Source organism: Haliotis rubra, unplaced genomic scaffold (genome assembly GCF_003918875.1).
Source record: "Haliotis rubra isolate DU_JTF1 unplaced genomic scaffold, ASM391887v1 Scf1501, whole genome shotgun sequence".
In the NCBI taxonomy this organism is placed as follows: Eukaryota; Metazoa; Mollusca; class Gastropoda; order Lepetellida; family Haliotidae; genus Haliotis; species Haliotis rubra.
In genome coordinates this window covers 92,751-119,794 of record NW_025765450.1, presented here as the reverse complement: position 1 = coordinate 119,794, position 27,044 = coordinate 92,751, and the positions used below count along the sequence as shown (strand labels likewise).

At 44.4% G+C, this 27,044-nt stretch overlaps 2 protein-coding genes and 1 long non-coding RNA gene across 3 annotated transcripts in view; 1 reads left to right on the top strand and 2 right to left on the bottom strand.

Moving 5' to 3' along the window:
* LOC124270287 (sodium-dependent dopamine transporter-like) overlaps window positions 1-6,958 on the top strand; it is a 41,913-nt gene extending 34,955 nt beyond the window's left edge. The window contains exons 9-16 of the mRNA XM_046705328.1: window positions 210-322; window positions 808-936; window positions 1,779-1,878; window positions 2,997-3,097; window positions 3,431-3,601; window positions 4,142-5,011; window positions 5,420-6,546; window positions 6,628-6,958. Coding sequence (XP_046561284.1) covers window positions 210-322; window positions 808-936; window positions 1,779-1,878; window positions 2,997-3,097; window positions 3,431-3,601; window positions 4,142-4,246 — 719 coding nt within the window. The 3' untranslated portion in view covers window positions 4,247-5,011; window positions 5,420-6,546; window positions 6,628-6,958. The remainder of the gene's footprint in view (window positions 1-209; window positions 323-807; window positions 937-1,778; window positions 1,879-2,996; window positions 3,098-3,430; window positions 3,602-4,141; window positions 5,012-5,419; window positions 6,547-6,627) is intronic.
* Window positions 6,959-8,603: 1,645 nt separating this feature from the next.
* On the bottom strand, window positions 8,604-15,139 carry LOC124270284. The gene is made up of 3 exons (XR_006896715.1): window positions 15,110-15,139; window positions 14,738-14,778; window positions 8,604-9,032 (listed from the first exon to the last, which is right to left on the bottom strand). It is a non-coding gene; the product is annotated as an uncharacterized LOC124270284 (long non-coding RNA).
* A 1,027-nt stretch (window positions 15,140-16,166) lies between these two features.
* On the bottom strand, window positions 16,167-26,809 carry LOC124270285 (solute carrier family 49 member 4-like). The gene is made up of 4 exons (XM_046705326.1): window positions 26,727-26,809; window positions 24,536-24,654; window positions 22,317-22,499; window positions 16,167-16,306 (listed from the first exon to the last, which is right to left on the bottom strand). Exons 1-4 carry the CDS (start codon window positions 26,807-26,809, stop codon window positions 16,167-16,169), a joined length of 525 nt encoding a protein of 174 aa, XP_046561282.1.
* Window positions 26,810-27,044: the final 235 nt, after the last annotated feature.

Here is a 27,044-nt window from a genome sequence, read left to right as displayed (position 1 = left end):
AGTGTAGTGATTTCCTCACAAATTAACGAGAAATCAAGTTATATAAATGCCAACAGTCAACACAATCTATATCCTTCCACTAACATGCACAGCAGGTTCTGCTGTTTTGCACCTCCGTAAAAACGTGACAACTATTACAGAATGTTCCGACTTTACACAGCACATTACTGCACAACAATGAGTCTAACTGGTGTTTTTCTTCTTTCCAGGGTTCAACCTGGCCTTCATAGTGTTCCCGGAGGTCGTGTCTGCTCTTCCCCTGCCACAGCTGTGGTCGGCCTTCACCTTCATCATGCTGGTTCTACTGCTGATCGATACCCTGGTAAAACATGCCCACTGCCATTGTCAGATTAGCGTCAGTTACATGGAACCTAGTCCAGTTGTGTTAGGCCGAGAGGTGTAAAACATGCCCACTGCCATTGTCAGATTAGCGTCAGTTACATGGAACCTAGTCAAGTTTTTTTGGGCCGAGAGGTGTAAAACATACCCACTGCCATTGTCAGATTAGCGTCTGTTACATGGAACCTAGTCCAGTTTTGTTAGGCCGAGAGGTGTAAAACATGCCCACTGCCATTGTCAGATTAGCGTCAGTTACATGGAACCTAGTCCAGTTTTGTTAGGCCGAGAGGTGTAAAACATGCCCACTGCCATTGTCAGATTAGCGTCAGTTACATGGAACCTAGTCCAGTTTTGTTGGGCCGAGAGGTGTAAAACTATGCCCATTATTCTATATTCACATGACTGGTACGAGAATACCATCAAGACATGTTTGACCGGTGTATATTATGCAATACTGTCTACTTCCAGATACCTACGTATGAGATGGTGGTGACCGCCCTGACAGACCAAGTACCCAGCCTTGCACGGAGACGTTGGCTGGCAACCGTGCTGGTTCTGTCAGCTTCCGGCCTCGTGTCTCTGGTGTATGTGTCCCAGGTACGAAGTTCCACTGTGTTGTGCCTGGTGTGTCGTATCTTGCTCCAAATACTTGATTCAGACATGCATATACATTTTCATCACGTGAGTGAAATGGACTTTTACGACTAAGAAACCCTCCCCACATACAATGCAAGAAATTATTAAGTCTATCCTTAGACATGTACACAATGTAAGGAATGATTAACCTAGACATGTAGATGCAAGAGTAAGTCTATCCTTAGACATGTACACAATGTAAGGACTGATTAAGCCTACACTTAGACATGTACACAATGTAAGGACGGATTAAGCCTACACTTAGACATTTACACAATGTAAGGAATAATTAAGCCTACCCTTAGACATGTACACAATGTGAGGAATAATTAAGGCTACCCTTAGACATGTACACAATGTAAGGACTGATTAAGCCTAAACTTAGACATGTACACAATGTGAGGAATAATTAAGCCTAAACTTAGACATGTACACAATGCAAGGAATTATTAAGCCTACAGACATATTATTAATAAAGAAGTTTTATATCCATAGAACTCTCCCCGTAGAGGAATCCAGCTGTTCATGAGGCGGAACCAAATATACACACAAGGGAATCTCTTTCAACCTGATACTTGAATCCACAAATCATTGGCTTCCATCACGTCTAAGGGGCCCAACTCTTAACATCTTAACTATTTAACGTCTATGGTCCTTATTTGGAGGGAGGAATCAGTAAACCACGCCAGAAATGGGCTTCACACATTGTACCCATGTGGGGACTCGAACCCGGGTCTATGGCGTGACGAGCGAAGTGGACCTTCACACAGCATGAACTTAACATGTCTTTTCCTTTCTTGTAGGGAGGGATCTATGTGATCACATTGGTGGACTGGTATGCAACATTCCCATCTTTAGCCCTGTTTGCCACAATGGAGTGCATAGCCATTAGCTGGTGTTACGGTATGTCTCGACCATAATCCACTCCGAATATTGCCATTATTATCCATTCTGGATATCACCGCCATAATCCTCTCCATACTCCAAGTATTACCGCCATAATCCTCTCCATACTCCAAGTATCACTGCCCTCTCCATACACCAGGTATTACCGCCATAATCCTCTCCAAGCAGTGTTTGCCCAAACTCTGAAAAGCTGCAGGCCCTAAGGACCCAGAACCATAAAACGTTGTGGGTCCTGATCAGAATGTGTAGGCCGTATATTTTACCTACAATATAAGTAATTCCCAGCAAACACAAAAGATGTGACAACTAACAAACTGAGTTAATGAGTTTTATTTAACTTTAGTGACTGGCTAGTCTTTACAATGCATTCGGATACCTTGTTCGAGGTTAAAAGATCATATCTCAGTAACCTAATTGCTTCCTCGAAAATGATAGTCGTTTCACTTACAGACAACAGCTGCTGATCGAGATAAAAGCTAGAAATTACTAAATGATTTTTTTTGAAAAATCTTTTTGGGGATGAAAAAGCTGTCGGCCATAAGGACCTGCAGAAAACAAAGCTTGTGGGTCCGAGTGGTTTTCAGTCGGTTTCGGGCCTAAGGACCGACGTTATTACCACCATAATCCAGTATTACCACCATAATCCATTCCGGATATTACCAACATAATCCTCTCCCAATATTGCCACCATAATCCATTCCGGGTATTTACCACCATGATTCACTCAGGATATTAACACCATGATCAATTCCGGATTTTACCACCATAATCCACAATAATGTTGGATATTACCTACATATTTATGAGATAAATATACTACGCGTTCGGTTTTATATCAAATTTAGAGCTATTATAATTTCGTGATATATACCTCTGATTTTCCAACACAGTATGTTTATATCCATTCTATCATACGATTAAAAAAATACATACTGAGTTGGAAAATCAGAGGTTTATAATGTGATTACATGTATACACATCTGAATGACTTTAATTAACCAATCACAATCCAGTATTTTCACTGAAGTCATGGTGGAATGTGTGTTGTCTGAGTGTACGGTACACATGTACTCTGGTGTGTACTGGATGGATGTACGAGACTGACTATATTGCAGGCACAAAGCGGCTGGAAGACGACATAGCCAATATGTGGGGTCGCGCCATTCCTCGACACATCAGCTTCTGCTTACGATACATTTCACCAACTCTCCTTCTGGTAAATATAGCTACACGAAATGGTTCTCGGTGTACATGGCACCTTCAACCTCACCAGTGAGGATGTCAATATGCTTATGTTTGTCTCTAGAGTCGACTCACACGGTGAACGGAGAGTTGCAGTGTCTCACAGAGAGGCAGATGCTTGTCATGGTAATATTTGTCACTAAAGGTCGAAACCTTCTCATATATTATTGTTCCCGTGAGCTTACCTTTAACTGAAATGTTTGAGTAGGTATGGATTCAATGGATTTTTACAGATAGTAGAAGAAAATATGTATACGGTTGTTTCTGAGAACCAGACTTACTGATGGATTATATGCTGTGTTTGCAGACTGTGTTTGGCTTCTCGCTGTATTCATATCGCCCCCCACGGTACGGTGACTACACATTCCCTGACTGGGCGACACTTGTGGGCTGGATGATCTCGGGGGCCTCCATACTGCCCTTCCCGGTCTTCTTCATATGGACGGTGTACCGAACACACGGCGACACGATAAAGGAGGTAATGTGTAGTAGGTGCTGCACAGGGCGGTGTACCGAACACACGGCGACACGATACAGGAGGTAATGTGTAGTAGGTGCTGCACAGGGCGGTGTACCGAACACACGGCGACACGATAAAGGAGGTAATGTGTAGTAGGTGCTGCACAGGGCGGTGTACCGAACACACGGCGACACGATACAGGAGGTAATGTGTAGTAGGTGCTGCACAGGGCGGTGTACCGAACACACGGCGACACGATACAGGAGGTAATGTGTAGTAGGTGCTGCACAGGGCGGTGTACCGAACACACGGCGACACGATACAGCAGGTAATGTTTAGTAGGTGCTGCGCAGGGCGGTGTACCGAACACACGACGACACGATACAAGAGGTACATGCTGTCGAGTTGAGGAGTCAGAGGACACGTACTATGCCAAGCATTATTTTCAAGTACAGTCAGCCTACTTATGCCTAATTTATGTATTTTAAGGATATGAAATGTTGTGACATATAGGTATAACGATGTAGTCTTCTAAGGAGAAATATTAACTTTTTCCAGAAATTCCAAAAGGCACTGAAACCGAGTCAGAAGTGGGGTTGTCAAGACGAGCTGGCCACTGATGGCCCGGAAGTCCTCCAAACTATGATGAACACCAAGATCTGATATGATGAACACCAAGATCTGATGGGGACTCCTCATTGTATCACACACCGTCGTATGCTGCTGGATAACTACCGTCAATTACAGTCTATGCACTTTCTCCTATCGGCGAACGATGTTTCAAGATCAAATCCTATGCCAACTTTATGTCTGTGTTCATAGTTGTGCATTTACATTTACATGCTTAGATGGGACATTACGTAACCAAAATTCAATCATTTAGCGTATGGATGGTTAAAGTTTCATGCTATTGATAGCGAAGGAGAACCCAGGACTATTTATATTTGACTGTCACTCGGCCAAGCTTTTAACGTTTTGAGATGAGATTGAAACTGTTATATACTAACCGTCATATAAGCACTGGTATGATCGATCTATGTGTTAGCACTACTACACTGCTTTAATGCATTCATTCTTCACGTCCAAGTTCTGGATTCGAGTACCTCGCACAGTTATATAAAGCCAATGTTTCGTGCTCCCGTCGTGATGTTGCTGGAATATTGTAAAGGCGACGTAAAGCCGTGCCCTCCCTGTATTGTCCTGTCTCCGTCTCTGTGCAGATCACTGGGTGAACCCAGGTTTCATCGAGGATATACATTTCTGTATAACAGAAACGCGCATAATAAGGTTGGAAGTTCTTTCATGATCTCACGTGGTTTGAGCTTTCTATGCAACTTAGTCTTGAGAATTGCACCACTCCCAGTCAACCGAGCGTTCGACTCTGACCGACATATTGTTGATTATTTAAGTAGATGTGAGCTATCCATAGTAATAATAATAATAATAATAATAATAATAATAATAGTTCATTTATAAAGCGCATATTTCCATGCACAATGCATGCTCAAAGCGCTGATGTCAGGACGAAAAGGCTTTTTGGAAAAGGTGGGTCTTTAGCGATGTTCGAAAGGTTGAAAGTTCTGTCATTTCTCTCAAATGTTGTGGGAGATGATTCCATTCTGAGGCTGCAGCATAAGAGAAAGTTCTTTGACCAAATTTAACTGTTCTGACTTTAGAAATACACAGAAGATTATGTTTCTCGGAGCGGAGGGATCTTGTTGGTTTGTATGGAGAAAGGAGGTCGGACAGATATTGAGGTGCACTTCCAGAGAGACATCTGAAGGCGAGAATGCAGAGTTTAAAAGTGATGCGCTGTGGAATGGGCAACCAGTGGAGGTCCTGTTTTGGTCACGTAGTTTCCTAACGAATCGAGCAACACCTCTCCTCCGTCAATCTTCCTCAAATTATAAAAACAATGCTTTCCATTGTCAGACATCTAACTCCGCTACGTTACCTCGTTGTATAAAGATGTGACGACAGTCTACAGAATATTCTGGATGGCATCGAATTACATGGATATGAAAGCGAAGCACGTACAGTGCCTTGTGCTCCCTAAATAGTGTGTACATAAGTTGGAACTGTATTGATTTAGGGTATGAGCATCGTGGACTTCCTGTGCCGTCGGAAGACCTTCGCTGTCAGACTGTGGGGAACCTGTTGTGGGGTTTGTATTTTTATATGGGTTGACCTGGGGAGAGAGGCGTCTATCTTAACAGCCATTGTTACTAACTGCCATGAAATAGGCAGCCATTGTTGATACGTCAGGTAACTGAGAAGTTGTCCTTCAATGGGATCATCTGTCATATATACACTGAAATGAAATTATCCGAAACCTCGTCAACACTTTTCTTGTCATTCTAGATTTCTTCAGTGTTAGCTTCGGTAAATAAAGAAGTACTCCAGGCTCTGTGACTGCGATATCACCCTCGATATATGGAAACATTCATGTGAAATACCACTCGCTAATTAATGTACGTGATCATGCTCAAATGGTGTGCTTCATTTTCCCCTACATGAGTTCCCTGACTCTAGCAGTGAGTCATACACATCGGCCTAGGACATATGCTACTCTATCGCTAAGGATCGCCGGGTAATCTTCCAGCATCTGTTGTAATAACCAGAGGCAATATTGTGTAAAGACATGTTTAATGAAGTCCGTTGTCAATGAAAATATACAACATCTAACCAATAATCGGATCATCCGTCAAAATTGTTTGATAATGATCCTTTGCAAACCTTGAGTGGTATGGGCGGAAACGTACCGTGCAGTCCTTATCGCTCCCCAGTCCTTATCTTATCGACAAGCATGTCAATAGAAACAATTGATAGTAAACCAATGCAGTTGCTCGCTGTTGAACCTAACGTTGGACACGTTCTGAGAACATCCGCTTTTCGTGTTTTTCGGGAAGTAATTGCTGAAACCAAATGTAACACTGCTTGGATCCATTCTACAACGTTACAAGGTGGACATGGCTTTCTCACGTTACAAGGTGGACATGGCTTTCTCACGTTACAAGGTGGACATGTCTTTCTCACGTTACAAGGTGGACATGGCTTTCTCACGGTTCTATTGTACACGAGTTTGACTCTTCTGCATATTGACCATTTTACAAGTGTGTGACCTTCAACTTATACTCGTGTGAGCCTTCTTTGATAAGACGTTTCGAGGTCAACTGAGCCCAACGGATCATTCTTTTTTCGTCCTCTTGTTTCAAAGCAGTTAACGTATTCTATATCTTGTATATCTGTACTGAGCTGACAAACACTGTAGGATTAACACGCAAGTCATTAACCGAGCAGCGTACAAGCTGCTTTACCTTGGATATGGTAACTTGGCACTTCCTGACATGAACAGCAATAAAGTCTGCGAATACATGCACCAACTTTGTTTTTATTACGCCCGAGTACAAGGTTTACATGGTGATGATGATGATAATAACGATGATCTTGAAGCTATAGGAGATACCGTTATATAACATGGCTTCCACGTATTGTGTGTTAACTTGTGTAATAACCTTGCAACGTCAATTTATTGTATCCTCGTAAACCGTACTAAACTTCTACAGTGAGGTGATGATGGTCATTATTATTATTGAGGAGATTTTACCTGCTATTTCCGACATAATGCGTATTTCGCACACGGGACAGTAAGATCCAGTGGGCGACTTTGATGGCCTACGGTTGCTGGCGTCATGAAGATGTGGGTTGTTTTTATCCGGAATTAAGTATTCTTCCACACTACAAAACCCTGTCCATGACGTTGTGTATCGTAATTAATCTTTTGAAGAAGATGAATTCAGTAAAACTTGTAGAAATTCTAGAAGTTCAATAGTGTAGTCACATGTAGATAAAGTGCTGTGCAACAGGAAACAATTGGATGTTCAGATATCCATTCCTGTGGTTGTCACAGTTGTTCCTTCCTGTACAGAACTTGTTTGTGAAGATAGTCAAGTCTGAGATTTCTTTGGCAATGACGTTCTATATCAATCCAAATTTTTAAAAAAAACGTCTGAAAGACAGTCTGAAAATTCAAAAGCTTGGATGGCAATGACGTTCTATATCAAACATTTGTTGTGTGTTTCCTTGTTCGTGACCATCAAAAATGGGAGCTCCCTTTGTGTTCATCTAACATGGGAGTTACCCCTTGTCACAACGGTCATACGAGTCACCTCTCTCCCTGGGTACCCCCCCCCTCCACCCACCTGGGTACGCTACGGTCACACGAGTTACCTCCTTCCCCCCTTTGGGTACGCTACGGTCACACGAGTTACCTCTTTCCCCCTCTGGGTACACCACGGTCAAATGAATGACCTCCCTCATCCCACTGGGTACACTACGGTCATACGAGTGACCTCCCTCCCCCCTCTGGGTACACTACGGTCATACGAGTTACCTCCCCCTCCAGCCCTGGGTACACTATGGTCATACGAGTTACCTCCCTCATCCCTCTGGGTACACTACGGTCATACGAGTTACCTCCCTCATCCCACTGGGTACACTACGGTCATACGAGTTACCTCCCTCCCCCTCAGTACACTACGGTCATACGAGTTACCTCCCTACCCAATCTCTGGGACATACTATGGTCATACGAGTTACCTCCCCTCCAGCCCTTCTGGGTACACTATGGTCATACAGTTACCTCCCCTCCAGCCCTGGGTACACTATGGTCATTAGTTACCTCCCTCCCCCATCTGGGTACACTACGGTCATACGAGTTACCTCCCTCCCCCTCTGGGTACTATGGGTACACTACGGTCATACGAGTTACCTCCCTCATCCCTCTGGGTACACTACGGTCATACGAGTTACCTCCCCCCCAATCTGGGTACACTATGGTCATACGAGTTACCTCCCCCACTCCCACTCTCATACGGTCATATGGTCATACGAGTTACCTCCCTCCCCACACTCTATGGTCATACGTACCTCCTCCCACTACGGTCATACGAGTTACCTCCCTCATCCCTCTGGGTACACTACGGTCATACGAGTTACCTCCCTCCCCACTCTGGGTACACTACGGTCATACGAGTTACCTCCCTCATCCCTCTGGGTACACTACGGTCATACGAGTTACCTCCCTCCCCACTCTGGGTACACTATGGTCATACGAGTTACCTCCCTCCCCACTCTCAGTACACTATGGTCATACGAGTTTCCTCCCTCCCCAATCTGGGTACACTACGGTCATACGAGTTACCTCCCTACCCAATCTGGGTACACTACGGTCATACGAGTTACCTCCCTCCCCACTCTCGGTACACCATGGTCATACGAGTTACCTCCCTCCCAACTCTCAGTACACTACAGTCATACCAGTTACCTCCCTACCCAATCTGGGTAGACTACGGTCATCCGAGTAACCTCCCTCATCCCACTGGGTACACTACGGTCATACGAGTTACCTCCCTACCCACTCTGGGTACACTACGGTCATACGAGTTACCTCCCTATCCAATCTGGGTACACTACGGTCATACGAGTTACCTCCCTCATCCCACTCTGGGTACACTACGGTCATACGAGATACCTCCCTACCCAATCTGGGTACACTACGGTCATACGAGTTACCTCACTCCCCACTCTGGGTACACTACGGTCATACGAGTTACCTCCCTCCCCACTCTGGGTACACTACGGTCATACGAGTTAACTCCCTCATCCCACTGGGTACACTACGGTCATACGAGTTACCTCTCTCCCCACTCTGGGTACACTACGGTCATACGAGTTACCTCCCTCCCCACTCTCAGTACACTACGGTCATACGAGTTACCTCCCTCCCCACTCTCAGTACACTATGGTCATACGAGTTACCTCCCTCCCCACTCTCAGTACACTACGGTCATACGAGTTACCTCCCTCCCCACTCTCAGTACACTATGGTCATACGAGTTTCCTCCCTCCCCAATCTGGGTACACTACGGTCATACGAGTTACCTCCCTACCCAATCTGGGTACACTACGGTCATACGAGTTACCTCCCTCCCCACTCTCGGTACACCATGGTCATACGAGTTACCTCCCTCCCAACTCTCAGTACACTACAGTCATACCAGTTACCTCCCTACCCAATCTGGGTAGACTACGGTCATCCGAGTAACCTCCCTCAATCCTCTGGGTACACTACGGTCATACGAGTTACCTCCCTCCCCACTCTGGGAACACTACGGTCATCCGAGTTACCTCCCTCATCCCACTGGGTACACTACGGTCATACGAGTTACCTCCCTCCCCACTCTGGGTACACTACGGTCATACGAGTTACCTCCCTCCCCACTCTCAGTACACTACGGTCATCCCCAGTTACACTCCGGTCATCCCACTGGGTACACTACTGGTCATACGAGTACCTCCTCATCTCCCACTCTGGGTACACTACTACGAGTACCTCCCTCCCCCACTGGGTACACTACGGTCATACGAGTTACCTCCCTCCCAATCAGCCCTGGGTACACTACGGTCATACGAGTTACCTCCCTCATCCCACTCTGGTACACTACGGTCATACGAGTTACCTCCCTCATCCCACTGGGTACACTATGGTCATACGAGTTACCTCCCCCCCCACCCTGGGTACACTACGGTCATACGAGTTACCTCCCTCCCCAATCTGGGTACACTACGGTCATACGAGTTACCTCCCTCATCCCACTGGGTACACTACGGTCATACGAGTTACCTCCCTCCCCACCCTGGGTACACTATGGTCATACGAGTTACCTCCCTCCCCACTCTGGGTACACTACGGTCATACGAGTTACCTCCCTCCCACTCTGGGTACACTACGGTCATACGAGTTACCTCCCTCATCCCACTGGGTACACTACGGTCATACGAGTTACCTCCCTCCCCACTCTGGGTACACTACGGTCATACGAGTTACCTCCCTCCCCACTCTGGGTACACTACGGTCATACGAGTTACCTCCCTCCCCACTCTGGGTACACTATGGTCATACGAGTTACCTCCCTCATCCCACTGGGTACACTATGGTCATACGAGTTACCTCCCTCCCCACTATGGTCATACGACTCTCTCCCATACACTACGGTCATACGAGCACCTCTCCTCCCCACCCTGGGTACACTACGGTCATACGAGTTACCTCCCTCCCCACTCTGGGTACACTACGGTCATACGAGTTACCTCCTTACCCAACTCTGGTCATACACTACGGTCATACGAGTTACCTCACCTCCCTCCCAAGCTTGTACACTACGGTCATACGAGTACACTACGGTCACTACGAGTTACCTTACCTCCTCCCACTCTCGGTACACTACGGTCATACGAGTTACCTCCCTCCCCACCTGGGTACACTACGGTCATACGAGTTACCTCCCTCCCCACTCTGGGTACACTACGGTCATACGAGTTACCTCCCTCCCCTGGGTACACTCCCCTACATATGGTCACGAGTTACCTCCCTCCCACTCTCAGTACACTACGGTCATACGAGTTACCTCTCCCTCCCCTCTGGTACACTACGGTCATACGAGTTACCTCCCTACCCACCTGGGTACACTATGGTCATACGAGTTACCTCCCTCATCCAACTGTGTACACTACGGTCATATGAGTTACTTCCCTCCCCACTCTCGGTACACTACGGTCGTACGAGTTACCTCCCTCATCCCTCTGGGTACACGACGGTCATACGAGTTACCTCCCTCCACACTCTCGGTACACTACGGTCATACGAGTTACCTCCTTACCCAAGCTGGGTACACTACGGTCATACGAGTTACCTCCCTCATCCCACTGGGTACACTACGGTCATACGAGTTACCTCCCTTCCCACTCTGGGTACACTATGATCATACGAGTTACCTCCCTCATCCCATTGGGTACACTATGGTCATACGAGTTACCTCCCCCTCCAGCCCTGGATACACTACGGTCATACGAGTTACCTTCCTCATCCCACTGGGTACACTACGGTCATACGAGTTACCTCACTCCCCACTCTGGGTACACTACGATCATACGAGTTACCTCCCCCACCAGCCCTGGATATACTATGGTCATACGAGTTACCTCCCTCCCCACTCTCGGTACACTACGGTCATACGAGTCACCTCCTTACCCAAGCTTGGTACACTACGGTCATACGAGTTACCTCCCTCATCCCACTGGGCACACTACGGTCATACGAGTTACCTCCCTCCCCACTCTGGGTACACTACGGTCATACAAGTTACCTCCCCCTCCAGCCCTGGATACACTATGGTCATACGAGTTACCTCCCTCCCCACTCTCGGTACACTACGGTCATACGAGTTACCTCCCTCCCCACTGTCGGTACACTACGGTCATACGAGTTACCTCCCTCCCCACTCTCAGTACACTACGGTCATACGAGTTACTCTCCCCCCCCCTGGGTACACTACGGTCATACGAGTTACCTCCCTCCCCACCTGGGTACACTACGGTCATACGAGTTACCTCCTCATCCCACTGGGTACACTCACGGTCATACGAGTTACCTCCCTCCCCATCCTCTGGGTACACTACGGTCATACGAGTTACCTCCCTCCCACTCTGGGTACACTACGGTCATACGAGTTACCTCCCTCATCCCACTGGGTACACTACGGTCATACGAGTTACCTCCCTCCCCACCCTGGGTACACTACGGTCATACGAGTTACCTCCCTCCCCACTCTGGGTACACTATGGTCATACGAGTTACCTCCCTCATCCCACTGGGTACACTACGGTCATACGAGTTACCTCCCTCATCCCACTGGGTACACTCACGGTCATACGAGTTACCTCCGCCCCACTCCCCTACTCTGGGTACACTACGGTCATACGAGTTACCTCCTCTCCCCACTGGTACACTACATCATACGAGTTACCTCCCCCAAGCTCTGGGTACACTATGGTCATACGAGCTACCTCCTTCCCCGCTCTGGGTACACTACGGTCATACGAGTTACCTCCCTCATCCCACTGGGTACACTACGGTCATACGAGCTACCTCCCTCATCCCACTGGGTACACTACGGTCATACGAGTTACCTCCCTCCCCACTCTTGGTACACTACGGTCATACGAGTTACCTCCTTCCCCACTCTGGGTACACTACGGTCATACGAGTTACCTCCATCCCCACCCACTGAGCATACCTCCTCCCCCCACTCTGGGTACACACTACGGTCATACGAGCTACCTCCCTCATACGACCCAATCTGGGTACACTATGGTCATACGAGTTACCTCCCTCATCCCACTGGGTACACTACGGTCATACGAGTTACCTCCTCTTCCTCTGGGTACACTACGGTCATACGAGTTACCTCCCTCCCCACTCTGGGTACACTACGGTCATACGAGTTACCTCCCTCCCCAATCTGGGTACACTACGGTCATACGAGTTACCTCCCTCCCCCTTGCTCTCTACGGTCATAATGTACACTATGGTCATATGAGTTACCTCCTCCCCCACTCTCGGTACACTACGGTCATACGAGAAGTTACCTCCTACCCAATCTGGGTACACTATGGTCATACGAGTTACCTCCCTCATCCCACTGGGTACACTACGGTCATACGAGTTACTTCCCTCCTCCCTCTGGGTACACTACGGTCATACGAGTTACCTCCCTCCCCACTCTGGATACACTACGGTCATACGAGTTACCTCCCTCCCCAATCTGGGTACACTACGGTCATACGAGTTACCTCCCTCCCCACTCTTGGTACACTACGGTCATACGAGTTACCTCCTCCCCCACTGGGTACACTACGGTCATACGAGTTACCTCCTCCCCACTCTGGGTACACTACGGTCATACGAGTTACCTCCTCCCCACCTGGGTACACTACGGTCATACGAGTTACCTCCTCCCCACTCTCGGTACACTACGGTCATACGAGTTACCTCCCTCTCCACCTCGGTACACCACGGTCATACGAGTTACCTCCTCCCCCGTCTGGGTACACTACGGTCATACGAGTTACCTCCCTCCCACCCACTGGGTACACTACGGTCATACGAGTTACCTCCTCCCCACTCTGGGTACACTATGTCATACGAGTTACCTACCCTCTGGGTACACGACTGTCATACCTACCTCCCCACTCTCGGTACACTACGGTCATACGAGTTACCTCCCTCCCTATCTTACCATACGAGCACACTACGGTCATACGAGCTACCTCCCTCATCCCACTGGGTACACTACGGTCATACGAGTTACCTCCCCACTCTCCACACTGGGTACACTACGGTCATATCGAGCTACCTCCTCACCCACCTGGGTACACTACGGTCATACGAGTTACCTCCTCCCCAAGTTGGTACACATGGGTACGACTTACCTCGCTCATACGAGCACTTCGAGTTACTCCCCTCATCTGGGTACACTATGGTCATACGAGTTACCTCCCTCCCCACTCTGGATACACTACGGTCATACGAGTTACCTCCCTCCCCAATCTGGGTACACTACGGTCATACGAGTAACCTCCCTCCCCACTCTTGGTACACTACGGTCATACGAGCTACCTCCCCCCCCTCTGGGTACACACTACGGTCATACGAAAGCTACCTCCTTACCCAATCTGGGTACACTATGGTCATACGAGTTACCTCCCTCATCCCACTGGGTACACTCACGGTCATACGAGTTACCTCCCTACTCCTCATCCCTCTGGGTACACTACGGTCATACGAGTTACCTCCTCCCACTCCACTGGGTACACTACGGTCATATTTAGCTACCCTCATCCAACTGGGTACACTATGGTCATACGAGTTACCTCCCTCCCTCCCACCTGGGTACACTATGGTCATACGAGTTACCTCCCAATTGGCACCCCACTCATACGTACACTCACGGTCATACGAGTTACCTCCCTCATCCCACTGGGTACACTACGGTCATACGAGTTACCTCCCTCCCCACTCTTGGTACACTACGGTCATACGAGTTACCTCCCCCCCCACTCTGGGAATACACTATGGTCATACGAGTTACCTCCCTCCCCCACTGGGTACACTACGGTCATACGAGTTACCTCCCTCCCCACTCTCGGTACACTACGGTCATACGAGTTACCTCCCTCCCCACTCTCGGTACACTACGGTCATACGAGTTACCTCCTTACCCAATCTGGGTACACTATGGTCATACGAGTTACCTCCCTCATCCCACTGGGTACACTACGGTCATACGAGTTACCTCCCTCCCCACTCTCGGTACACTACGGTCGTACGAGTTACCTCCCTCATCCCTCTGGGTACACGACGGTCATACGAGTTACCTCCCTCCCCACTCTCAGTACACTATGGTCATACGAGTTACCTCCTTACCCAAGCTGGGTACACTACGGTCATACGAGTTACCTCCCTCATCCCACTGGGTACACTACGGTCATACGAGTTACCTCCCTCCCCACCTCTCTGGGTACACTACGGGCATACGAGTTACCTCCCTTCCCACTCTGGGTACACTATGGTCATACGAGTTACCTCCCTCATCCCACTGAGTACACTATGGTCATACGAGTTACCTCCCCCTCCAGCCCTGGATACATTACGGGCATACGAGTTACCTCCCTCCCCACTCTGGGTACACTACGGTCATACGAGTTACCACCCTCATCCCACTGGGTACACTACGGTCATACGAGTTACCTCCCTCCCCAGCCCTGGATACACTACGGTCATACGAGTTACCTCCCTCCCCACTCTCGGTACACTACGGTCATACGAGTTACCTCCTTACCCATGCTGGGTACACTACGGTCATACGAGTTACCTCCCTCATCCCACTGGGTACACTACGGTCATACCAGTTACCTCCCTCCCAACTCTGGGTACACTACCTCTCCCCCTCCACACACACACACACACACACACACACACACACCTGATAGGCTACGGTCATACGACTTATGTTTAACTATTCCTCGAAACAGTATGATTGCACATGATTGTCAACACTCGGTGTGAGCACACTACTGCACAAGTGAAACTACTGCAGACCACAGTCCACTGCTAACAAGACCACAGATGTTAAAGAGACTGCAGGCTGTGGTAGCACATCTGATGTCACTCACGTCTCGCATCAGCACCGAGGAAGTTTGTTTGTTGTTTAACGCCGAATTCAGCAATATTCCAGCTACATGTCGATAAAATATGTACTATCTATAAATAATGGACCAGACAAACCTGTGATGAGCATGAGCATCGATCCACTCATCTGGGATACGATGACATGTGTCAACGCGACTGACCATATGATGCCCTTAATATAGTGAAGTAGACAGCCGTGTGCAGTGACTGACGTGCATTATGACTGACGGTGCATTATGACTGACGATGCATTATGACTGACGGTGCATGATGACTGACGGTACATTATGACTGACCGTATAACCATAGGCATATTTCTCTTCATGGCCTCGACCCTAGAACTGGACCGATCATATTGGTGTGAGGACGTATATACTACACCGGCGTCACTTGAAGAGATCATCTAACACAAAGGTGACATCAATTCACATGGGTGAAACACTGTTCGTTCATTCATCAACATCAGTTCTGTGTTTGGACATTCCATGGAAGTCAACACTTGTCCATGTCCTGCGTGTTGCTCTCTTCCTGTTGGTCAGTGTCCAGGCGGTTGTGTCCCTCGGGCAGGAACACCAGTAGGAATATGGACAGACAGAAGGTTGACACCAGGAACCAGTTCATCCAGGCAGTGCCTGAACAGAAAGTTGCCAGTTACTTCAGATTCAACATACTCTGCATGTGAGTTAAGATACACAATACCTACGCGCAAACATGCATCTAACACAACGTAACCATTTAAGGTAAACGCTTGAACATTTCACAATGTCTGCACTTTTCTCTACTGCAAGTTTAGCCACTCTGACATGAATGATACCGCGACATCGACTGACGGGTGTTATAAATACGGGGCGATGGGTCTGCTGACTACAAGACTGGATTCTAATCACTCTGTATCATTCTTATCAAGCTTTATATCATTCCACTTCATTCCATGATTCTACCTCTTTCTGTATCATTCAATCATTTGTCTATGCAATTCTATACACCATGCTCTGCCCTCTGCCTCATGATGTATAATTCTATTTCATTCTAGAAAATATGGGTTTATGCCATTCTATGCCTAGAATTTTCCCGACTCACTTCATTCTGTATCGAATATCGCCCATCCTTATTGATTTCATTCCATCCACTTACTGTTACACTTCTTCTACCTCCTACTTCAGCCTACAAACTGCTTTATGATTCTACCTGTCACATGTATGATTCAATGACATCCCATATAATCCCACTCGACCATACTCTGCCTCATTCTACCTCATTCTATATTATTCTACCTCATTCTGTATTATTCTACCTCCTTCTATATTATTCTACCTCATTTTATATTATTCTACCCCATTCTGTCTTATTCTACATCCTTCTATATTATTCTACCCCATACTGTATTATTCTACCTCATTCTGTATTATTCTACCCTATTCTATTTATTCTACCTCATTCTATATTATTCTACCTCATTATTCTATATTATTCTACCTCCTTCTATATTATTCTACCCCATTCTGTATTATTCTACCTCATTCTGTATTATTCTACCCCATTCTATTTATTCTACCTCAGTCTATACTATTCTACCTTCATTCTATATTATTGTACCTCATTCTATATTATTGTACCCTCATTCTGTATTATTCTACATCCTTCTATATTATTCTACCTCATTCTATATTATTCTACCCCATTCTGTATTATTCTACATCCTTCTATATTATTCTACCCCATACTGTATTATTCTACCTCATTCTGTATTATTCTACCCTATTCTATTTATTCTACCTCAGTCTATACTATTCTACCTTCATTCTATATTATTGTACCTCATTCTATATTATTGTATATTTCATTTTATTTTGACGGAGCCATTTTATTTCCGAAACGATTTTTATTTTTCGAGGAGCGGGAGCCGACGGAGAGCGGCTTTATTTCGAGTCGGAGCCGGGATTTATTTCGAGAGACGCGAGAGCCGAGACGCGAGATTTTGAGCCGAGCGGAGCCGCATTTTTGCCTGGAGATGAAGACGCGAGATTACCGAGATTTATTTACTTTATTTTGAGAGCCATTTTATTTTGAGTGAGCCACTTTTGTCGAGCATTTATTTCCGAGGAGATGAACTTTTATTTATGAGCCAGAGCCGGAGAGAGCCGAGACGAGAGCGCGTATTTTATATTAAGACGGGATGAGCCGAGAGCTTTACTTCCGGAGCCGGAGGAGCCATTTTGCCGAGATGATTATTTTAGGAGAATTTTATTTAGGAGAGGGCTTTGTTGAGAGCCGGATTTTTTACGAGCCGGGATGGAGGGAAGTGAGACGCGGAGGAGATGATTTAGAGCCGAGAGTATTATTCTACATGCTTCTGTATTATTCTACCTCATTCTATATTATTCTACCTCATTCTGTATTATTCTACATCCTTCTATATTATTCTACATCCTTCTTTATTATTCTACCTCATTCTATATTATTCTACCTCATTCTATATTATTCTACCTCATTCTGTATTATTCTACCTCATTCTGTATTTTTCCACCTGATTCTATATTATTTTACCTCCTTCTCTTTCAGTATGCATAACACTATATCACCCTACGCATGCTATTTTATTCTATATCTGTCATATATCTGTAGATATATGTATCATTTCATCTCAATCTTCAGCATTGTATATTATTTTCATCATTCTATAGTTGGTTGGATCCCATAGATAGATAGATAGATCGTCTTTATTTCCTCCAAAATTGAAGATACATATGCATGATTTAGCGGATATTACATTTTACAAGGTAAAAGTGTATGAAAGTTATACAATACAAAAACATTTAAAGATATGTATATATCGGGGGGATGTAAATCTAGTAACATGTGATGAAAAACCGTTTCCATTCATGAACAGCTTTACTCGTGATTTTCATACATTGAATCCATAGATCAGTATCAAGATCTCTAATGTTGTCATTTGGCACTCCTCCAAGTAGAAAACTAATCAGTGCATCATCATCATCATTCCAAACACTTACAAAGGTTGTAACATCCAATAGATCAATGAGGGAGCTAAGTAGTCGCTCTCTGTTACATTCCGTTTGTGGACAAAAGAGAAATACATGTTTTACAATGTCATAAGCATATGTGCCACATAAGCATTCTTTAGATTGTATAGCGAAAGTGCCGACACGGATAAGGTAGGATATGTCATAGAAATAATCTGAATCATTAAGAGCTATTAACCAAAGTTTGTTACTAGCAGCTGGATTGCGTAGGAGAGCATATCTGTGGAGATTGACTCTGTAGTTAAGCTCAGAGGTAACGACATTTGCTTCAAATTTTGAGACTTTATCTCTTACAAGATTTGACCATTGATTTTTGGTAACAAATACAGATGAGTTACGATAAATGTAAGATCATATTTACAGGTAAGATATAACATATGGTGTAAAGGAGAGGATATACACTTCAGCATGTTTTGCATACTATCCTTACAATCATGTTGAGCTAATCTATAGTGAAGAATTCGTTTGAAAATGAAACTAATATCAGTGTTAAGCAGTCTTCCCAGGAACAATAATGCTCTCTGATTAATATACGCACGTAGTGATACAAGTCCAAGACAGTCTCTGGCAATGACCGAGCACGTGCGTTTAGAGAACCCTTGTACTTTTTTACAGAAGTACTTTTGCACACATTCAAGCATATCGTATTCTTTAGTTGATAAGTTACACGACATATTACAGGCAAATAGACCACAGGGTAGTACAATACGTTCCCATATGCGTACAGCATGCATAGGGTGAAGACCACCAAAATACAATCCATGACTGTGGTTAACATTGACTAGCTTTCTAAGCTTTTCACATATTAAAACAGTACGATTAAGGGTAGATTTAGCGGTGTTTATGTACAGGCCCGCATATACGACATCGGTTTTGCGGTTAATAACATGATCACCCAAAAATAGCTCTGGGCATTCGTGTTTATGATAATCACCAAACAGAAGGAAGGCACTTTTACCAGCATTAAACCTAAGGTGCCATGTTTTTGCATAATCAGATATAACATTCAATAAACATTGAAGACCATCGGGTGTACAACTTAATAGGGTTGTATCATCTGCAAGTAGGATACCAGGGGTAGTGGCCCAGGGCAGGTTTAAGCCTCTTCCTGAATTATCAGCAGCATTTAACAGATCGTTAATGTACAGTGTAAACAACCAAGCCGATAGGACCCGTCCTTGCCCAACACCCTGACGTATTTCAAAGGTATCCGAAATATGTCCGCCAATGCTAATACGTGATTTCATTGATGAAGAAAGTATGTATAAAAGTCTCCACATTTTACCTTTAATTCCAAAGTTGTGCAGTTTTAGGAAAAGACCATTAAGCCAAACCCGGTCGAATGCTTTTCATTATCGACAAATGTACAGTATACTGGCGTTTCTCTTTCATTGTAGTAAGCAATAGTTTCTTGGAGCGTAAAAATGCGGTCTCTGCTCCAGCACCTTTTCTAAAACCAAACTGAAAAGGGTGAGGAAAATTCTTTACTTCTGTTGCCCAGCTTTCGATTCTATTCAAAAGCAATCTTTCAAAAAGTTTACCTAAAACTGGAGTAAGTGTGATGCCTCTGTAATTAGAAGGGTTATCCTTACTTTTACCATGGCCTTTGTGGATTGGAAGTATATTCCCCACACTAAACAACTTAGGAACATATTCATAAGAAACAATATCATTATAAAACGTAAGAAGGTGGTTGATGAGTGATCTTCCACTAAATTTAACATGCTCATTTACAATATGATCCGGGCCTGGTGATTTACCCGTCTTCAATGATTTTAGAGTTTTCAATAGTTCATCACCAGTAAATGGACATAAAAGATTCATACTGGTGTCATTACAGTCATCAACGTCTTGTCTTGTGACAAGATCTTCAATAAAACTATTAACAAAACAGGTAAAATCTTGATCAAAATTGATATCTTCATACGGCTGGGGGAGATCCCTAAAGTACTTAGCAAATAGGTTACAGATACTTTCTGGAGTGTCACAGGTCTCGTTCTCGTACACAAGGGTTTTAACTCGTTCTTTATTGCGTTTGTACTTTTTGTAACCCTGGTATATTCCTGAATATCAGCTTCGGCTGCTTCATAGATGTCCCTGAACTTTTCATCTTGAAGTTTACGTTTTGATCGGCGATGTTTTTTCGAAAGATTCTCTTAGCCTGGTTATATTTTACGTAGTGAACATCGTCCTTATTTCGTGGCTTACCCATATGGACCCATTCTTTACGTGCGTGTCGCATATCGTTATGACATGGCTTTAAATTATCCCTCTTCCAGTAGGGTTTTAAATGGGATTGAAATTTTGAAGCAGGAATACTGATATTGGCTGAAGCATGTAATGAATCAAGGATGAAATTATGGTAGGCTTCAATATATTCCTCTGGTGTGTTGTAATCAGCTATATCTAAACTGACATTTCTGAAATAATTTTCAGTCTCATAGCGATAAAGCATCAGATCAATGCTGTTTGCCTTTCGCCAGTTTAACTTTTCACCCCCATAGTGATATTGACGTACATCATCAGTTACATGCATACAAATAAGTATAGGGTAGTGATCTGAGACAGAGTACGGGATGGAATAGTCAATATCATAGCCAACAATGCTACTTCTACAATCAGTGTTAACAAAAACATAATCGATCATAGTTTTGTATAGATCATGTATATTATTTTCATCATTCTATAGTTGGTTGGATCCCATACACTGATTATTACCTGGTCTGGCGGTTTACATCTACACCCACAAGGACCACGGGATTGGGAACCAGAGCAACAACTACTCCCGCCGTTCTCTGAATACAGTTACACGTGATATCACACACAGGAAATGAACGGTGTAGTTCAAATATTCAATGTGTAATAGCAGAGCACAGCATTTCCAGGACCCCTACAAAGGGGTAGGTACAATGTGCTGGACAGTAACAACAGTGGACATCCCATACAATACCAATCAGTTTAATGTTAAAGTAGAGTTTTGGTAATACTGAGTATTGCAATAATTCAAATTTGGCAACTGATACTGGATCTGTTCTTTGTGCTACATGAATTTCTGTACATACAAGAACGTATTTGTATTGATCAAGTCAATTAGCAACAATTTTGTTATTGCAATTCCTGATAATAAACCCACCCATAACCTCCTATACAATTCTTCTTCACTTTGCTTTATTTTATATTCATCACGTGAAATTAACGATTAAGATATACGATTATCAACTTCTTTCTTAACATATGTCATATGAATTGAAACTTTTAATTGCCCGTAACGATTTTCATCTCCGGTCTGTACTATGTTCCAAAACACACACACACACACACACACACACACACACACACACACACACACACACACACACACACACACACACACACACACACACACACACACACACACACACACACACACACACACACACACACACACAACACACACACACACAACAACACAACACAACACCCACACACACACACAACACACACAACACACACACCCATAACACACACACCCATAACACACACACACGCCCATAACACACACACGCACGCGTGTGTTCTGCTGTATTTGATGTGGTGGCTTCAGCAGCCAGAAACATACCTATCCCAGGCACTGACATGACTCCCAGGAACACCAGACCGGCAAGATTGTTCATGGAGGTGAGACTGACGTTAGTGATGCCCTCTGCTACTGGGTACGTCGTCTCGCAAACAAGTTCATAAAACAACGGACTGAGGGACCCGCTGCTCACACAGGTGAGGATGTAAGATGCATACATAGAACCTGCAGAGGAAGCACCTGTGTCATATCATACATAGAACCTGCAAAGAATACACCTGTGTTATATCACATATAGAACCTGCAGAGAATACATCTGTGTCATATCATACATAGAACCTGCAAAGAATACACCTGCGTTATATCATATATAGAACCTGCAGAGATAACACCTGTGTCATGTCATATAGAACCTGCAGAGATAACACCTGTGTCATATCGTATAAAGAACCCGCAGAGAATACACCTGTGTCATATCATATATAGAACCTGCAAAGAATACACCTGTGTCATATCATACATAGGACCTGCAAAGAATACACCTGCGTTATATCATATATAGAACCTGCAGATATAACACCTGTGTCATATCGTACATAGAACCTGCAGAGAATACACCTGTGTCATATCATATATAGAACCTGCAAAGAATACACCTGTGTCATATCATACATAGAACCTGCAAAGAATACACCTGCGTTATATCATATATAGAACCTGCAGAGAATACACACCTGATATCATATATAGATGCAGAGATACACCTGTGTCATATCGTACATAGAACCTGCAGAGAAAACACCTGTGTCATGTCATATAGAACCTGCAGAGAAAACACCTGTGTCATATCATATATAGAACCTGCAGAGAATACACCTGTGTCATATCATACATAGAACCTGCAAAGAATACACCTGCGTTATATCATATATAGAACCTGCAGAGATAACACCTGTGTCATATCGTACATAGAACCTGCAGAGAATACACCTGTGTCATATCATACATAGAACCTGCAAAGAATACACCTGCGTTATATCATATATAGAACCTGCAGACATAACGCCTGTGTCATGTCATATAGAACCTGCAGAGAATACACCTGTGTCATATCATATATAGAACCTGCAGAGATAACACCTGTGTCATGTCATATAGAACCTGCAGAGAATACACCTGTGTCGTATCGTACATAGAACCTGCAGTGAAAACACCTGTGTCATATCATACATAGAACCTGCAGAGAAAACACCTGTGTCATATCGTACATAGAACCTGCAGAGAAAACACCTGTGTCGTATCGTACATAGAACCTGCAGAGAAAACACCTGTGTCGTATCGTACATAGAACCTGCAGAGAAAACACCTGTGTCGTGTCATACTGACTGATATGTAATACATTCAACGCTGTATAATTACGTTCCAGACAAATGATATCTTTCCATATTCGTCAACCATTTGGTTCAGTATTTGTTGAAGTGATGACTAGATGACACTTAAAATCAACCTCGCTCTGACATTGTCGTACACTGTGGGTGGGCGGGCAAACCGTTTTTCACGCCTTTGACCGCGATGGGTTTTATTAGAAAAAGGAACAATATGGTAAACCTATGGGAATACATTATACGTTGTACAGTTATTAAGAAGATATTGTATAATTGTATTTTCTAAAATTATTGGGAATAAATTGTGTTTTGTACAGTAACTGAGAATCAACTGCATTTTGTACAAGTATTGGGAATAAATGGTATTTTGTACAATTCTGTAAACCTTACAGGGCCAGCTATTCCTACTTTCCCTGGTAGGGTGCTTTACGCTTTCATCTAGCGGAACACCGTAGGGGTTCAAAGATAAAAATGGTTGGCAGGAAGCTAGATGAAGGACCGGCAGGTGACTTGGTTATCAGCGTCACATTGGACTATAACACAGGGGATCTTTACTCATACTATCAGTCACTGGATTATCTGGTCCAAATTAGGATTAATCACAGGCCACCGAGACATACGGAGTGTAGATGAGTGCGGTGTTAATTAACAAACTCGTATCATTTGAATAGTTAACCACAAGATGTAGTTCTGGTAGGGCAGTTAATAATGTTTATATATGAGGGAACTGTCATGGCACCCTTGCTACAGAGGGTGTGATATGTCCCTGCAAACACAGTCAGGTATATTTTCATCAATCACAGCCTACAGGGAACGCAGTTTATCACTTGGATTTGATTACTATTTCTGTTAACATTTATCTTCAACTTTTCCTACCCTTTGACTCTGGTAAAATCTCCAGTATGAGCAACACCAACCACAGATATGACGCTGTGGTGAGGATCATCAGCAAAAAGATAAATGTCTTCAAACGTCTCTGGAAGTGATCGGCAAATCTGTGAAACATGATAATGTATGTAGCAATTATTTAGTGTCAACATCTAACACACATATATATAACAAGTTAAAACATTGATTACACAACAGCCTCGTTTCCTGCTGACTGGGTTCTGTCCTATTGCGCAACTTAGTACAATAACCGGTCCAGAATTTTTAGACCAATTCATTCAACTGGATACATAAAATATGAATCAGTATTATTTGATACATCTAAGCACTTGTTTATTGCAACACTACGCTCCTTCTAATCCTTGCATACACGTCGTGCAGCGTGCTCTGGGAGAAATATTCCCCCTGCCAATCAGAATGAGCGTATGTAGAGAAGAAATTGGGTCCAAATAGTTAGTTGAAATATTTTTCATTTCGGCTTGCATAATTTTTCCCCAGACACTTCAAGCATATTTTAATTATTGCATAGTCCTCCTGGGTTTCCTGAATTTGCATAACCAGGACATATTAACATTATGGCGTAGGAAAGTATTTAAGCATGTTAAACATACCGTTGAGGTAATTTACTTGGCGTGGATGCTGTGTGTGTTTTCCATGTAAACTAGAGTTACATGCCCTTGAAAATAGCTCGGCGACTCGACTGTTTCTTTCTCTCGGTGCTTTTGCGCTCAGACAGAGTCAAGTTCAGGAAATTGGCTACGAGAGGGGTACGAGTCTTCTTTCAGGGTTCGGAAAGGGGCGAGTAGTTACAAATGACAGCGTGCTCTGACAAACGGTAATCTGGAAATCGTGATAATCTCAAAACGAGGCTCGGCCGCTAGAAACGTTTGGCAGTCTAGTACGGACTTGATATTATATCATTCACATTGTGCGTTACAAAACTACACTAAATAAGCGCAAAGAACACATAACAGGTGCAACCAGTGAGCCAGATGAATTTTGAATCAATTTAGGACCTCATCAAACAGGGGCAGTCTGTGACGTCTTAGTTATGGTCATGCTGCCTAAACCTCTCCATGAAATATAGAAATACGATTTAATTAAAGACTGAAACTAAACTGCATGTGTAAATACCATTTTCTTATGAAACAAGGAATTGGAATTTGGTGTAACCATAGTTGTTTGTAGTGTCTCTTTTCACTTTCACACGAGAAAATTCGTATCGGCTGAAAAGTAGGTCGTCGTCTGAATTGGTTAATGAGACTCATAGTTCAGTTTGCCGGAACAAAGCATTGCAACACCTTATTTTTAGATAAGCATCGATATTTCCGTAATACACATTCCATTTGGGATGACACTTTCCCAGTAAAGTACAGTTTACGCGGTGGGCGAACTGGCTAAAGCGGTGGGCGAACTGGCGCGGTGGGCGAACTGGCTAAAGCGCCAGGCTTGTCATCCAGCGAGCATGAGGTGACGGGATCGAGCCCACCTGTGACCGAGTGTAAAAACCTTGGAGTCAACTTTGTGTGCAGACTCTTTCAGTGTTGTCACAACCCCTAGTGTACAGTACACAACCCTGTGCACTTAAAAGAACCCACGAATCCGTTGGTATATGACCAGATGGTGGCCACATGGATACGTGCAAACACCTAGTTGCGGGTACAGCAACGTGCAGTCAACTTGGACAAAGTACTGTGACTATGGGTCCCAGTCAACCCAGCTGTGAATGGGTACCTCGTAAGGATGGGAATGCCACAATAACTCGGTGCGCCTAGTGGCTGCAAGAGTTGTATGATCCCCAGGGAGTTGAGATTGACATTACGAGATGCCGTTGAGATTGACATCCAGTGAACGAGGGAAAAACTAAGCGCCTTTGAGCAGCTGAGCTGGATATCGGCGCTATACGTATGTTAGTATGTAATGTTAGTATGTTATACTACTTTTGTTGGGTTGAGTCTCTTCGGAAACCAAATCCACACACTCAGAGGCGCCCAAAGGGCCTGCACACAAGGTCAGCCGTCTAAACCACTCTTCCACAACCATGTTAGTTGTTGTTCACTTAAAGGCTTTAGTGTGGTGAAAGGACGCTGCACGATCGTCCATTGTGGGTAGTTGTGCTTGCAGTTGAATCTGGAGATGACATACTTTAATGTATTTTCCTGAACAACTAGTGCCTTACCTTGCTGTAGTGATGACTGTTATTGCCCCAGCTATAGTTCCATAAAACCCAAGCCATCCTGCCTGCTTCTGTGGAGCAAACATTAGTTCTATTATTGTATTCACATAGGGTTTCATGGTGCTATAACACTGTATAGTGTTTCATGATGCTACACCACTGTATAATGTTTCATGATGCTATACCACTGTATAATGTTTCATGATGCTATACCGCTGTATAATGTTTCACGATGCTATACCACTGTATAATGTTTCATGATGCTATACAGCTGTATAGTGTTTCATGATGCTATACCACTATATAGTGTTTCATGATGCT